Genomic DNA, 16,263 nt, shown 5'->3' with positions numbered 1-16,263 from the left:
CTACTGCCAGTCCTCCTCTTTTTGCTGAGGAAGCCTGGCCCTGAGCTAACATCCATGCCCATCTTCCTCTACTTTATACGTGGGATGCCTGCCACACCATGGCATGCCAAGCGGTGCCATGTCCGCACCCAGGATCCGAAGTGGCAAACCCCAGGCAGCTGAGAAGCGGAACGTGCAAACTTAACTGCTGCGCCACCGGGTCTGCCCCGATTAGTATCACTGAAAACTATTTTGATGTCTTTCAGGCATCAGCTAAAACCTAAATCGTTAGATTGGAAATGGAATTGATAAGAAGTGAAAGCCTGGTTAATTGACGACTCATAATTTGACAGTAGCTTCTTAAAGTAGTTAATATTTTGAATCTTCATACTACTAAGGTTTATCTTTTTTCCTTTAATATTATACTTTTAGAAGATTTATGGTATTCTTTATCATTTTATGCACATTCATTGGGCAGAGTATTTTGTTTTTTCTGTTTTTTTCCTCTGGAGGAATACATTTCCACTTTTAGAACAAAGTGTGAAGGAAGGAATGTTTTACTTGCAGAAATGTTACCAGGACTATGTTCTGTTAATCGGGGCACCCACACTCACAGGTGCACGTTTACACAGACACGGTTGATTTGTTTTACGACTATTATTCTGTGTCTCTCCTAGATAAAGAAATGGAGGCACAGATTGGTGAGATAATTTGCCCGGAGTTGCGCAGTAAGCTAGAGGCCTTCCTAGGTGACTGTTCATAGTTCTTGTGTTTCCAGAGACAGAATAAGTTGATTAAGCTGAAAGAAGCACAAGCCTAAATATTATAATCATAAGTATATATATGCAGATGTATATAGACAAAACATGTATTACTGTGAGCAAAAAAGCATGGTGGGAAATAATCATTATAGTTTTATTAAGTTCTTGTGCTGTCTCTATCTAGATGTCTATCTGTAGTCATCACCTAGCCATACAGTTTTAGTTTGTTATAAACTGTACTGTATAGCCAAGGAGGATTCTGCCAAGAATATAAATTGTAAAAAGAAAACTCTGAGGATGGCACTGGATTGTAATGTTGTGACCCTCTACCCATGAACACTGAGACTGAAGAATTGAAAGAGTACTGAATACTGAGTCAGGAGGCTTGGGTTCCTGGTCTGCACTCTGACACAAGTCTATCCATGTGAACTTAGGCACGCTGTTTCACTTTGGGGCCTCTCTTTGTAAAGTGAAAATGTGGCCTTGGTGTCTAAAGTTCCCTTCAGTATTTAGACTGTAGGGTTCCCAGGGGCTGGAGTATTGCATCAGGATCCAGCCTGGGGTTTGTGCTATTTGCAAGGCCCCCGGGGAACTGCCTCATCCTTTTTTCCGAGGAGATAGCGTATATTATCCCACAGAGCCCAATAATGCAGTGAGCTGTAGTGTGGGGAGGTGCTTCTTCGTTGGGGACTGAGCCTGGGTTGTTTATAGTAACGTACAAGGATCTTGGAATGAGGCCAGGAGATGTAATTTCTGTAACCAACTAGTTGCCTACTCAAAAGTTTGCTAGGACCCATTGACGTATGATATCATTCTGTCTTTGGAGTAAGAGAGTATAGAAACATATCTCCTGTTAAGGAGATATATTCAAGGGCTTTGAATTCAAGGATTCCCATTATCTTCCTGTAGCAATTACCAAGGAAATATATTCTTGCTGAAAATAATTTTGTAAATGTTAGCATGGAATGCCTTCATATCCTAATAGGCTTTTAAAAAATTAAATTAGTTTGGGTTTGCTGATTCTTTGCTCTCTCCCTAATACTGGTTATGACTTTTTTGTTCCATGCTGTGGAGAGTTGATAATATCTACAGTCCTCTTTTAATGTTGGTAACCTCTCTTTTCTGGATGAATCAGGAACTAGTATCACCACAGGAAAAGCTGATCTGAATGATTGTTCTTCCGTTATCCCATTGATACACACTATTTAGCCATTTGATTTGATCACAGCTTTAACACTAGGAGATTATAATCTTTATAATGAGGGAAATCATGAAGTACCTTTGATGATAATAGATTCCTCTGGCCTTTCCCAGCCCTTGTTTAGCACTGCTTCTGCTCTTCAGGATTTAGGTTGTTGATAGCAACAGAGGGCTCTGGGGAGTGGTGACCAAGAACTGTGAGGAGGTTGCAGCTAAACTGCCTGGATTTTCCATGGATAGCCCTCTAGGGAACCCGGTACTTGCCTAATGTTAATTACCTTATACCACAGCCTAATTGGTAAGAGTATAAATGTTTGCAGCAAACCTGTGTTGAACACCTGTCCTCCTTGTAGCTTTCATGCTCCTACTAGAAAATTGCATCTAGATATCCAATAGGAACATAATTCAGACCAATATTATTTTTTTCTCAAAATCTCCTCTGCCTTTTTCAACTTCCGTTCCATTTCTAGTCTACTATGGTTAATAGTGAGACCACTTCCCCAGTCTCTCAAACTTGAACTTGAAAATTTGGAATTATTTCTACTCTTCCCACTCGGTACTTCCTAGATCTAATGTTATCAAACCCTGTTTGTTCCACGTCCAAAAGTGTTTTTCAAATCCATACTGCTTTTTCTTCCCTAGTGTCATACTGCTGAAGGTCAAACCCAGTTTATTTCTCCCCTGGACTATCAGCAGTCCTCTCAACTAAAATTTTTGTCTCTAATCTCTGTCCTCCTTGTACTCATCTCCCACCAAATTATCCTAAAAAAAAAAAATTGCTCTCTTGATGCAAAACCTATGTCTTTTGTTTTGTTGTTCTGCAATTTGCCTTTTCTTTTTTTTGTGAGGAAGATTGGTCCTGAGCTAACATCTGTTGCCAACCTTCCTCTTTTTGCTTGAGGAAGATTGGTCCTGAGCTAACATCTCTGCCAGTCTTCCTCTCTTTTTTTTTTAAAGATTTTTTATTTTTTCCTTTTTCTCCCCAAAGCCCCCTGGTACATAGTTGTGTATTCTTCGTTGTGGGTTCTTCTAGTTGTGGCATGTGGGACGCTGCCTCAGTGTGGTGTGATGAGCAGTGCCATGTCCGCGCCCAGGATTCGAACTAACGAAATACTGGGCTGCCTGCAGCGGAGCGCGAGAACTTAACCACTCGGTCACGGGGCCAGCCCCAAGTCTTCCTCTCTTTTATATGTGGGACACTGCCACAGCATGGCTTGATGAGTGATGTATAGGTCCAGGCCTGAGATCCAAACCCGCGAACCCTTGGCTGCCAAAGCAGAGCGTGCAAACTTAACCACTATGCTACTGAGCCGGCCCCATGGAATTTGCTTTTTTTTAAGTCAACATCCTATTCTGGAAATCTTCCATGTAGTTCATATAGATCTATCTTTTTAGTGGTGCATAGGATGGGTATATAAAATGTGCATATTATAGTTTATTTAACCATTCCTCTATAAATGGACATTTATGTTATTTATGTTTTTTCTTTTGCCGATTTTTACAAAGAATACGGAAATGATGTCCTTTTTTTTTGGTGGAGAAGATTGACCTGAAGCTAACGTCTATTGCCAGTCTTCCTTTTTGTGCTTGAGGAAGATTGTCACTGAGCTAACCTCTGTGCCAGTCTTCCTCTGTTTTATACGTGGGATGCCACCACAGAATGGCTTGACCAGCAGTGAGTAGGTCTGTGCCCAGGATCTGAACCTACGAACCCTGGGCTGCGAAAGTGGGTCACACAAACTTAACCCTTGCGCTACCAGGCTGACCCCTGATTGTCCTTGAACATGTCTCTTTGTACAAGTATGTAGATACCAAAAAGTAGAATTTCTGGTTCAAAATGAACATACATTTAAAATGTTAATAGATAACCAATAAATCATATTACAAAAAGTGCCTGTCAGTTTACACTCCCACTCTCCATGCCCCCTTTTTTTCTTCCCAAGGCTGTTTTTAATCTGGACCTGGTGCGCTTTTCCCAGCCTCAATTCTTGATGGACGTATTCAGTCATTTCCTTGGTCGCTGTCAGCCACTGTCCACGTTTTGCTCAGCACAGGGGTGCGCCAGGCCCTCTGCTGTGTGTTGGAGATGTAGCGCTGGCTCCCGTGGGTTCGCTCCCTGCCCTCGCCTGGCTCACACTCCTGCACACACCACTCTCTGCCCTTCCCAGACTCTTTATGCAATTGCAGCTGCTCTTATCTCTTCCTGGTATGACTTTTTTTTCTTTCAGCTTTTCTGCCTGGAGAATTTTCTTTGATCATTCTTTTGCCCTTTAACCAACTTAGGTTTTATCTTCTGTCATATCTTCCCCATCTCCCCTCAGGTTAAGTTAGATAAGCCTTCCTCAGTGGTCTCTCTTAACACTTAACTTACAGCCATTTTATAGTCTTTATCCTCAAGAGTTTTATTTACTCGTTTATATATGTGTGTGTGTATGTATGCGTGTGTGTATATGCACACACATACCTGTAGAGACCTCTCTTGTCAGATTGGAAACTCATTAGGGGCAAGAACCTATGGTATTTACCTTAATGCTCCCCCAGCTTGATGCCTTACACACTGGATGCTTGATAAATGTTGAATAAGTGAGTGAGTAACCAGCTATCAGATGAACTTATTTTGTGCAGGGCACGCTGAGGCTTGTAAATATGACTAAGATCTGGTCTCTTCAAAGACCTACCTGTGCAGTCGCGGGGAGGAGCGGACTTCGAGGCAGATTGTGATAAGCTCTGTGTAGAGGTGCAGATAAACTCCAGAAGAGAATTTGATGGGGGAGGCAATTCTCATGAGTGAGAGATGCTGGTAAATTTTCAGATGAGAGGATTTTTCTTGCTTGTGCCAGGTATTGTGAGGGATACACATAGTGACAAGCCTGGCTTTAAGAATTTTTAGTCAAATAGGGCCTTTGAGCAGAGATTGGCAGACTTTGGCCGATGGGCTAAATCTAGTCTGCTGCCTGTTTTTGTACAGCCCCTGAGCTAAGAATGATATTTTACATTTTTAAATTGTTAAAAAAGAAGAAGACTATTTTGTGCTATGTGAAATCATATAATTTCAGCATCTGTAATTAAAGTTTATTGGGACACAGCCCTGTTCATTTGGTGAGCGGCTCTCTCTGACCGTTGGTGCTCCCACAGCAGTGTTGAGTGGTTGTAACAGAGACCGTTTGGCCTGCAACACCTAAAATATTTACTCTCTGGCCCTTAAGAGAAACAGTTCCCTGACCCCCCGGCTTGAGAGGATGGGAGATTCTGATAAAGTAGAGAGAAGGACATTTGTACTGAGAGTAGTAGTTTGAGTTAAGAGAGTGGGACAATGAGTACTGCAGTCTTATAGAAGCTTTAGAGCTGAAATTATGACCTAGCTTAACCTTTTATTTTACAGAATGGGCAGAAGATCACAAATCTTGTCAGAGTCCACGTGACTCGTAAGGGATGTGTGTGCTGGAGTGACTGGAGCAGAAGCTTGAGGGCTTTCGAGGAGGATAAGATTATTGTTGGGGTAGGGCTGGGTGGTGGATGGCCTTGCCCTTGAAACATGAGAGTTGAAGACCTAAGCACAGACTTCTTTTCTCTCTCTAATGTAATATTTCATTTTTCTCTTGTATTTCTAGAAGGCCTTTGAACCCTACTTCGAGATTTTGGAAGTATATTCCACAAAAGCCAAGAATTATGTGAATGGGCATTGCACCAAGTATGAGCCCTGGCAGCTGATTGCATGGAGTGTCGTGTGGACACTGCTGATAGTCTGGGTCTATGAGTTTGTCTTCCAGCCCGAAAGTAAGTATGCTGTCCCCTCTGTAAAGATAGAGCGGAGTTTACTAGCCTGGGAACTTATGGCTGACAGATTGGACTCATTTCTTGCCTTTGGTTTGGTTCTGATTTTTTAAATTTATTTAAATGGGAAGTGGACATTGTCTTCTAACTGTTAAAGTTATCTCTTGTGTAACTGTTACTGCTTACCTACACTGTTGATTTTTCTAAATTTGCAGCTTCCATAAAAACTCCTGAGAAATTAGTCATTTTAAGGATCCACAGATACCTCATAGTGTGGCTTAAACCTTCTTTAGTTCCAGTTTCTTGCCTAGAATGTAATTGTATCACTTGGAATTCCCCAAGCAGGAATTTATTGCTTTCTTTTTAGGCCATCCTTTTCAATAAAGATTATGTGAAATTGGAACAGGACTCATGCAGTGATAGTATGAGTGCCTGCTATGTGACAGGCACTGTGCTAGGCTCTGGGGAGTAAGTACACAAGTAATACAAGGTCCGTGTCCTTTTGGAGTTGACTTCTGTCATCAGGGAACAGTGCACCTTGAGCTTCCTGGATAGTGATTCAATGAGCCAGATTGACATGGGGAAGAAAGAGGCCACTTCTCAGGAAATACAGAAGGAAAGCCTCTTAGTGATCAACTTATAAATCCTCCATCCTTCCTAAGGTGTAAGCTCCTCTCCTGCCACCCCTCTTCCCCAACCTGGAGATCTGGTTTCCTGTTACTTCCTTGTGAATTCTTATCCCCCTGCAGGCTGTGCTTGGTATGTTTTGCTTGATTTCATCTAAATACAAATGGTAGGAGTGGTGGTGGGTGTTCTGTGACTCTCTGCCGGGCCCCTTCCCCACTCTTATAGGGTATCTGAGTTCATTTCCTTGGGATAAGAAACCAGTAACATTGAAGAGAATCGCTTGTCGTTTCTCTTTTGTTTAAAATTTCCGTAACTATTTGCTTCCCTGATAACATCGGTGTGAAGGGGCTCTTTAGCTGTACTTTTTCTGCTTTTCTTCCTCTTCCCTCGAGAAAGTCCAGATTCTGTTTTATCTGTTTGCGTGCAGATAGCCATTGAGCCATTTTAGTAAAATTGCAGAGTTATGGCGTAGTAAACATTGCATTTAATTAAAGTGGAAAGGAGACATGACTGCCCTGTCTACGTTTTAGTACACTCCAGCTTTGAAAACCCTGTCCTTAGTTTCTGCTCCTGCACCTTGAAAGATTCCCTCATAAATTCTGACAGATTAGATGGACCGCCCTTCTGCTGCATCTGCTCTCTGGTTTGGAAGTGGACCCGACCCTTGTCTTGCTGCTCAGGCTTCTTTCTTTCCCGGGAAGCATTGGTTTCAGTGGTGCCCACCATCCTGTCCTTCCAAGTGAAGTGACCTATTGCAGAGGACTCTAAGGAGTAGCAATAAATGTACTTTTCCTCCTTTGTTTTTTATTGTGATGAAATGTACATAGCACAAAATTTACCATTTTACCCATTTTTAAGTACATTTAAGTTCACTGGCATTAAGTACATTCACATTATTGTCTAACCATCACTGCCATCCATCTCTAGAACATTCTCATCATCCTAAACTCGAACTCTGTCCCCATCAAACACTAACTCCCCATTACACCCCCCCCCCGACTCCTGACAGCCACCGTTCTCTGTGCCTTTCCCTTTAAGGTAGTGTATTTGTAAACTGGACTATGTTTAGAGATCTTGAGATTGATATTTCTTTTCTCTGGTTAGTGTTCGCTTTAGGTATTTACTTGTGTTTTCAGTTCTGTGGCCTGCAGTGCCCGCATGCGTTTTGTTTAACTGGTAGCAGAAGCAGAGCTGTCTTAGGTCCTGGTACTTACTCACCTGCCTTTAGTGTTCAACAAGAGCATGCTGGCCTCTGAGCATTCCGTGAGAAGTTAGCAGTGGCAGTGTGTTAATGCTGCATGCCGTCTGAATCTCTGTGAGCTCAACTCCAGGCCATTTTGGTTGTTTCATTTTTAATAACATTTTTTTCTTGTTACAGAAGTAGTGCGTGCTCATTGTAGAAAATTAGACAATATAGATAAGCCGTAAGAAAAAAATTAAAATCTTGCTACCTAGAGATAACCACTATTTATGTATCTATATCTCTTTTTAAATCTGAATCAGGTTGGACTATACAAAATATAGTTTTTATAGGTCAAAAATTATTGAATATTGGCAATTTCATACAGTTTATCACATATGCACGCATAACGTACTTTTTATTTTGTAACTTCCAGCTTGAATTTTAGACACAAATGAAAATATCTTCCCTCTAGAGATCAGAGATAATTTTGGTAGAATTGCCATTTTTTTCAGCACCTTGCTCGTGTTAGGAGTATTCTCTGTGTCACTGAACAATTGAGTTGTTTTTAGTTTATTGCCTGAGGAGTCTAAAGTCTGGACTAGTGATAAATTTTGCTGTTTTTCAAACTCTGAATACCCTTCTGAGGGGGAGAGGGTCATGCTGGAACACCGGGTAGACACTGGAGTAATTAAGAACTGGAAGGGGCAGGACGTTGGGGCATGGAGGGGCGGGCAGAGGGTCGCTCTCTAAAGTGTTCTCTCTGCTTTAATTCTGCTCCCCGATTATCAGCTAGTGTGCTACTACTTGACGTTGATTTTAACTGTGGGGCTGTCCGTAGTTCACCAACAGAAATCAGACTTATGTGGTAGGAAGAGGCAGTAAACTCCAGTTTCCAGCCATGGCACTGTGGGAAACACCCTTAAGCTCTCTTAGCACGTTTCCTCACAATAAAATGGGCATAATCACACCTGCCTCACCTAGTTATAGGGTGATATGAGGGTTGAGTGGCGTCATTTGTGACCTGGAAAGAGCCATGCGTTGTTTTTCTTACACTGGCATTTCCTATTTTATTACCTTAAAACATAATAATTACTTTTCTTTCTGTACCTCTGGGGACTTTTACTTTTGAGATAGTCTTTTTAGGTCATGACCACATAATCTTTTCATTTTTACCGTCTCTAATCCTGTATTCTGTTCTTTTTACCCCATACCATTTTATCTCACAACTTTCACAAAATTAGTCTATTCTTTTCTCCTCCACCTAGTCACATAACTGTTCTTTTGGACACCTGCCTCAGTTTTCTGATTTTTAGACCTCTCTTATTAATTAATTACTTGATCTATTAAATAAGGAGTGGTTCCGAATCTTTACAGCTTTGACGTTGTTAGACATAGTCAAATAACAAGCAACTTAAGTATGCAACATTGTTATTCTCATTTGATGGACTGTTGTGGTAACATTGAAAAACATGTTTAGGAAGAATTTTTAATAATGTAGAAAATGCTGTAAATGAGAAGAGGACACCTTATTGTACATACAGCAAGATCTCAGCTGTGTGTTACAATGTGTAGAACATAGAACCAAAAGGAAATACCCAAAATGTAAACAAAAAAGTAACTACAAACAATTGATTTCAATTCCTTTGCCTTCTTATTCTGTCTGTGTCTTGGTTACCTGGTTTTGTCCTAGACATTTACAGAGTGCTGACCACAGTGGTAGGCACTGGAGAGTGAAGTAGGCGCGGGGGCAGCCTAAGCACAAATCACTGGTAGAAACGCAGGCATCATACAATGCCAAAAGGAGGACCAGACACGTTCTGGTTGCTGAGAGAGGGCACCTTCAGTCCAGGGAAATTGGCATGACCAGACCTCCCAGGAATGCAGTAAAAGTTCATGCCTTGCAGAGAAGCTGGTCTAAATTCCTTACAGACTCTCTGGGATAACAGAAAATTCCTATTGTGCATTTGAAGCAGTGTAGAGTCCTGGGGGTCTAGGACTGAAAAAGCAGACTTCAGGTAAATCCCTGCTCCGTCACTGATTTGATCTGTCACCTTGAGCAAGTTAGTAATGTTTTGATCTTCAGCTGCTTGTGGATAGTATGTAGTGTCTTCTATGCCAACCTCAAAGTCTTGTTGTTGGAGGCAGTTGAGATATATTGAATGTGGATTCTTTGAAAGGTATAATAGGGGGCTGACCCAGTGGTGTTGTGGTGAAGTTTGCATGCTCTGCCTCGGTGGCCCCAGGGTTTGTGGGTTTGGATCCCAGGCACAGATCTACACACTGCTCGTCAAGCCATGCTGTGGTGGCATCCCACATACAAAATAGAGGAAGATTGACACAGATGTTAGCTCAGGGTCAATCTTCCTCACCAAAAAAAAAAGTCTAAAGAAAACAAAAAGGTATAGTGGTCTATTTAGATGCCCTGTACTTATAATTATTGTAATTGACAGAATCAGAATTCCGTATTTGTCCTATGTACCACCTGACAGAATGGAGTCTGATTGGTATTCATGATATTGAAGGCCTTTTTAGGTCCAGAAAATGTTGCTAGGATATGTGTTGATTGAGTTACTGGAGCATAGATCCTGAAAAAAAGCATGGGTTGGTCATTTGTTTTGGAGGAGGGAAGAGAAATGTTGGACATCTGGAAACATTGGGAAGGTAAAGAACTCTGGAATACATGTCATGTGACCTGGCAATTCTGTTTCTGGGAATTTATCCTGTAGGTATACTCTCATGAATGCAGTATGGTGTGTGTTACAAGGTTATTTCAGCATGGTTTGTAATAGCAAATATTAGAAGCAATCTAAATGTTTGTGAGGAAGGAGCAGGTTAAATAAATTATGGTATATCCATATAGTGGACTACTCTACAGCTGTAAAAATGAATGAAAAGCACTGGTCTTTAAGAGAATATTCCTACGTAGAAAAACAAGGTCTAGTACAGTGTTAGAATATGCTACCTTTTGTGTAAAAAGAGAGACAAATAAGAATATATCTTTATTCTTGCTTCTATATGCATAAAGAAATTCTAGAAGGGTATTCCAGAAACTTAATAGTGGTGTTTGCCTGAGGGTAGGATAGGTTCTGGGGGATAGATGAGAGGGAAACTTTTAACTCTGTGTTTATTTATTTGTTTGTTTGTTTGGATCATGTGAATATATTACTTATTCAAAAAATTAAATTTAAAAGGTTTTTTTTTGAAAGGAAAGAAACTCTACCTTTGCGATCTGAAGGCAAGTGAGATTGCAGAGGACATACTGAATAGTTCAGACATTAGGGCTAGCAAGTCATATTCATGGAAATTTATTTGGGTAATAGAACCATTTTTTCTTTTAGGTTTATGGTCAAGGTTTAAAAAGAGATGTTTTAAGCTCATCAGGAAGATGCCTATTATTGGTCGCAAGGTAAGTGGAATCTTTGTAGATCTTCTTTCCCCTTCTGCCCCCATGATCATCCCTCTTTCTTTCTATTTACTGACCCTAGTGTTCTCAATGGGGAGGGGTAATCTTGTCCCCCACCTCCAAGCAACATTTGACAATGTTTGGAGACATTTTTATTATCACGGCTGGAGGGGAGTGCTGTTGGCATCTAGTAGATAGGGAGAGGCCAGGGATGCTGCTAAGCATGCTGCACTGCACAGGACATACCCCACAACAGACAATTATCTGGCTCAGAATGTCAGAAGGGCCAAGATTGAGAAACCTGACCTAACCCTTTCTCCAATGTAGTTGACCAAAGGAGAAAGGAGATGTCTGTTAAGGAAGAATTTAAAATTAGAAAACTTGACAGGAGTGACAGGATGCTTTGGGACAGTATTGGCGGGGCTGAATTTAAATATCTGGGGGTTGGGTGCTTAGATGGTTTAGATCAGAGTTGGCAAATTTTTTCTGTAAAGGGCTAGATATGGAACTTTTTAGGCTTTGATGACCTTACCGTGTCTGTCACACTCTTCAGCTCTGCCTTTGTGGAGGCAAAGCAGCGACAGGACGATAGGTAACAGAATTAGGCTGTGTTCCAGTGAACCTTTCCTTGAAAAACAGGCATAGGTCAGATTTGGGCTATACTTCACTGATCCCAGGTTTAGAAACTTAGGGAGGAACAGAGCTCTCCTGCCGTTTGTACCTATCTATAGTGTAGTGTGTGTTCCCTTCACTGCTTCCTCTCTGCCCTCCCCCCGCTGAGGAGGAGACAGTCACCCCTCTGCCCTTCCCGCAAGTTCTTTATCACAAGTGCAGATAAACAGGCTCCACTGCAAGCTCTAAGCAGATGAGTCCTTGAGGTCTTCATCTCCCTTAGTCCCTGCCCCGGCCCTCAACTTTCCTGCAAGCTCTGTTTCACTCTTGGCTTTCAGTTCGCTTTCCCCATTCCTGGCCAAACCAAAGAAGATGTCAGTTATCTCTGGCCATTGACTAAAATCCATTCAGACCACTCTGGAACTATGTGTTTTCAGATTCATTTCCTGTGGAGCAGTGGAAACAATAACGGGTGGAAAAGGGGAATGAGACTCAATGGGCTTTCATTTGACTCCAAATCTTATGAAACCCTAAAATTAAACCCCTCCGTCCTTCTCGAGTGAAGGGTAGAGGGGAGGGAAGATACGAAGGACGGACTGGATCACCAAGGATGATAGCATTTCCTCTTATCATTGCTGGTATTTTTTCTGCCCGTGTTCTTCACGCTTTTCTTCTTCAGTTTCAGATTTTGAGACAAATACTAGGGTTCCAGAACTTATTCTTAAATTTATAAAATAACAGAATTGGAAGGTACTTAGAAACTATATAGTCACCTTTCATTTTTAGAAGCAGATTTTGAAGCTGAGAGACAAAAGTTACTTGTTTTGAGTGAGTATGTGTCCCCCTCTCATTCATCACTTACATTCACGTGTTCACACGTGTTAGTAGTGAGCACCTGTTCCGTGTCAGGTGCTGGTCTAGGTGCTGAGGGTATTGTGGGAACAAGACCAAGTCCTTCCTCTGTGAAACTTATATTTTAGTAGAAAAGACTGAAAGTAAATAAGTAAACAAATACATAAGAATTTCATTTTGAAATAAATGCTGTGAAGAAATTAAAACGTGATAGAGGCTCTGAGGCAACAGTTGGGAATGGGGAAGTACTTGCCGTGCTTTCTGATAGCCCTCTTAGTATCATTTTTTGTCTTTTATTTTATTCCAACAGCAGAGTCTATTCATGAAGCTCAGCTTTCAAAGTTTGTTCCTGTTGCATGGTTGCCGTTTATGCAGCATAATTCTTTATTTACAACTTTAAAAGTATCTTCATGTCCGTCACATGCCCATAGCATTGCCCACGCGTGTGGTCTCTACTCCCTGCCAGCACCTGCCTGTCACACTGCTGGAGACATGTTTTGAAGGAGTGGCTTCCCTGTGGTTTCATTGAGGGCCACAGCTAAGAAGCTCCTCCTGTATGCTTGTCATGCACAGCTAGAGATGAGGGAATCTAAAGTTTGGAGTGAGCTCTTGGGCACCAAACTTTAACAGATGTTGCTGAGACCGTATCACTGTGACACACAAAACTTGTGACACATTGCTGTTCTTCCCCAGACCCTACCACCAAGAGCCTCTTATCACAGTCGGCAGCCCCTGCCATTCTACCTCCTTACTCTGTTCGAGGTTTGTTTTTATTTCCCAGCACTTTTCATGACCTGACTTTTATTTTCTGTCTCTGCTGCTAAAAGAAGCTTCATGAGAAAAGGAGTTGTTGTCACTGTATACTGCTTAACTGTATTTTGTTCACTGTGTATCCTGGGCCCATGGTAGTAGTTCAAGAGATATTTATTGAGTATGTGAGTAAGTGAATGAATGAAAGGAAAGGTCTCAGAAGCTGTTGCTGTGAGGATGGAAGAGAAGTAACCATAGTTGATAAATTAGGTGGCAGAAAGGACCTTGCTCCTCGTAGCACTTAGGGTCAGTCAGTCGAGGCTGTGGACAACCTGAGGACAGAAAATACAGGCTTCCTGGCACTTCCTGGTGTGGCTTGGGCTTATCTGTGGGGAGTAGTGTGGGGCCTCCAGTTTCTCTGTGCGTGTCTGTGGAAGGAGCTCATCACTTGCACAGACACCGGAATCCCTTTGACTGCTGCGTGGCCTCTTTTCTGGCTACTGTCCGTGGCCCTAACTTTGTTTCTTTAGCGCACACAGTGTAGCTGCTGCTGGGGTGGGAACAAGGTCCAAATACTGCCGTCAGAGAAGTGCTGCCTCTAGCAAATGCAAACCAAGCAAAGCGGTGGTGATGTCAGCATGGCAGAGGAATGGGGGGGATTGAGTGCATCTTTGACTTTCAGAGCAAGTTGACTTTTCAGACTTCTAAGAGACTGTTGGACATGCCAGAAAACAGCTGAACAGTTAAAATGTCGCATCTCTTTATGAAAAAATAGCGTCCTTGTTTTGTAGCACTTGTGTGGTGCCCAGCCTCAAGCAGTTGACTTGGTGTCATAACTGGTTCCTCTATTCTCTCTCCTGTATTCCTCTGTCTCCTTTTTAACTTTGTCTTTCTTACCTTTGGAGATCCAGGATAAGTTGAACAAGACCAAGGATGATATTAGCAAGAACATGTCGTTCCTCAAAGTGGATAAAGAGTATGTGAGAGCTCTACCCTCTCAAGGTCTGGGCACGTCTGCAGTTCTGGACAAGCTCAAGGACTACAGCCGTCTGGGTATGGTTCTCTGCAAATGTGTGCTCTCTCCTTTCTTAACGGTGCTAGTTTGCTCATTGTTTCTGTTTGCATAGGTTAAGAATAGTTTATCCCTGGTACATATACTTTCAGGAGGGCCTGCTCCCTTTCTCAGAGGCTGAATTTCATATTTTAAAAATTATGTTTAGACTCATCCTTTATTCAGAAAGCAAAGCAATCTCAGAAACAGTGGAACTTGGTTCTGTTTCCTTTTCTAAGCCTGAATAAAAAAGAAACATTTGTTTTTTAAAAAAGAATATATATAATAAAAATGAAATACAGATTCATTATGAAAATTGTGAAATCTGCATGAAGGCACAAAAGAAAATAAAAAGTCTCTGTAATTCCATCATGGAAAGATAAACACAGATGAGAGATACATATGTACGTAACAAAATGTTGTTAGTGTTTTGTGTGATAAACACACACGCGTACACGTATGCATGAGCACATATGAGAAGGATAAATGCAGCTTAATGTTTGAGAGTACGGCCCATGGAATCAGCCTGGATTCACATCCTGGTTCTGCCACTTAAAGTGTGACTTTGGGTGAGTTACTTCTCTATGCCTTGGTTTTTCTCTCTCTACAATGGGGATAATAATAATAGTACTCACCTGAAAGAATGATCATAGAGATTAAATGAGATCATACAGGTATATATAATACCTGGCATACAGTATGTGCTCAATAAATGTTAGCTATTATTAACATAAGCACAGTAAGATCATATTACAAATACTTTTTTAAAATTGGCTTTTTCGTTTGGTATGATTTTAGATTTATACAAAATTTGCAAAGGTAATACAGAGATTTCCCGTGTACCCTTTACCCAGCTTCTCCTGATGTTAATTTGTCAAAACTCAAAATTAATGTTGGTACAGTACTATTAACTACAAATTCTGGTCCTATCTCACCGGTTTTTCCACTAATGTCCTTTTTTCTGTTCTAGGATACAATTCAGGATACCACATTACATTTCAACAAATGCATTTTGAAATTTCTAATTGACATATGTTGAGTTTTTGACATTGGATGGTAGAAAATTAGGTACAGTCTTGGATTTATAAATGATAGGAAGCAGGGTTTAGTACTGTGAGGCCTGTATATTAAAGATTTACATGATTATGATTATTTACATGATTATGATTATTTACATGATTGTGATTATTTACATGATTGTGATTATTTACATGATTGCTGCCACCGTATTTCCTTCCCTTCCCTTTTTAAGTCACTGTCCATTGCCATGCTCTGTAGCACCAGTAAAAGAGCAGGAAATGAAACTGTGTCCTGCTTTTGAAAGGCTGGAGACCTCTGGTCAGAAGAGATGCATGGTACAGACCAGTGTCCTCTAAGGAAAGAGGGAAAGTAACACTGGCAGCAAGCCAGAGCTGGGCAGATTGGGTGAAAATGAGGGGTTGGTTTGGATAGTCACTGCTCAGTGTTCTGCTCTCTTGTTGGAGCTGAAGATTTTGGATTTCTAGAGCCCATGGATGTAGTTTTAAGTTACTGTGTTTCTGTGATAGGTTTCTCACTACTCGCTTTCAGTAGGGCTCAGCTGTGCCGTAGCAAAAGGAGACGCCCATATCAATAGATTTGTTGGTATGATGTAGAATGTCTCTGGGGAAGCACCTCAGACAGGACGTGGAAAGTTGGACCTTATATTCTGGTCAGGAGCCTTTCCTCCGAGCTTTATCCGCATGTGACTGTGTTCCTGATCCTGAGTGCCGCAGCCTGTGTTGCTGGAAGCAGGTGGCTAATTCTGTGTGGGTTTCCACGCTCCTCTGAAGGAGGGGCTCCTGAGACCAGGATGCCGAGGGTTCATATCTCATCATGGTTTGTTTAGTCAGGGATTCAGTTTCCTGGCTCCAACTCTGATGATAGTTTATTGAAATTTCACACTTCTGTGTTGCTTTTTTCTGCTCATATCACTTCCTTTGGGTAGGAAGGGAGAGAAGAAGGAAGCACTTGCAGAATAAGGTCAAGCCTAAGCCATACAGAGAACAGGAAATGAGTATGGATCAAGGAAAATTTTTCTGCTGTTAGAAGG

At 41.5% G+C, this 16,263-nt stretch overlaps 1 protein-coding gene across 7 annotated transcripts in view; it reads left to right on the top strand.

The window, feature by feature from the left end:
- Positions 1-16,263, top strand: part of SGPL1 (sphingosine-1-phosphate lyase 1) — a 52,227-nt gene that overhangs the window by 18,298 nt on the left and 17,666 nt on the right. For 6 of the 7 annotated variants that reach the window (XM_046653168.1, XM_046653167.1, XM_046653166.1 and 3 more), the window contains exons 3-5: positions 5,552-5,717; positions 10,863-10,930; positions 14,047-14,194. In XM_046653168.1, the coding sequence (XP_046509124.1) occupies positions 5,552-5,717; positions 10,863-10,930; positions 14,047-14,194 (382 nt within the window). The remainder of the gene's footprint in view (positions 1-5,551; positions 5,718-10,862; positions 10,931-14,046; positions 14,195-16,263) is intronic. The other variant, XM_046653169.1, reaches the window with a different exon arrangement.

The sequence above is a fragment of the Equus quagga genome, chromosome 2, assembly GCF_021613505.1.
Source record: "Equus quagga isolate Etosha38 chromosome 2, UCLA_HA_Equagga_1.0, whole genome shotgun sequence".
Taxonomy (NCBI): domain Eukaryota; kingdom Metazoa; phylum Chordata; class Mammalia; order Perissodactyla; family Equidae; genus Equus; species Equus quagga.
This window is presented reverse-complemented; position numbering and strand designations above follow the sequence as displayed.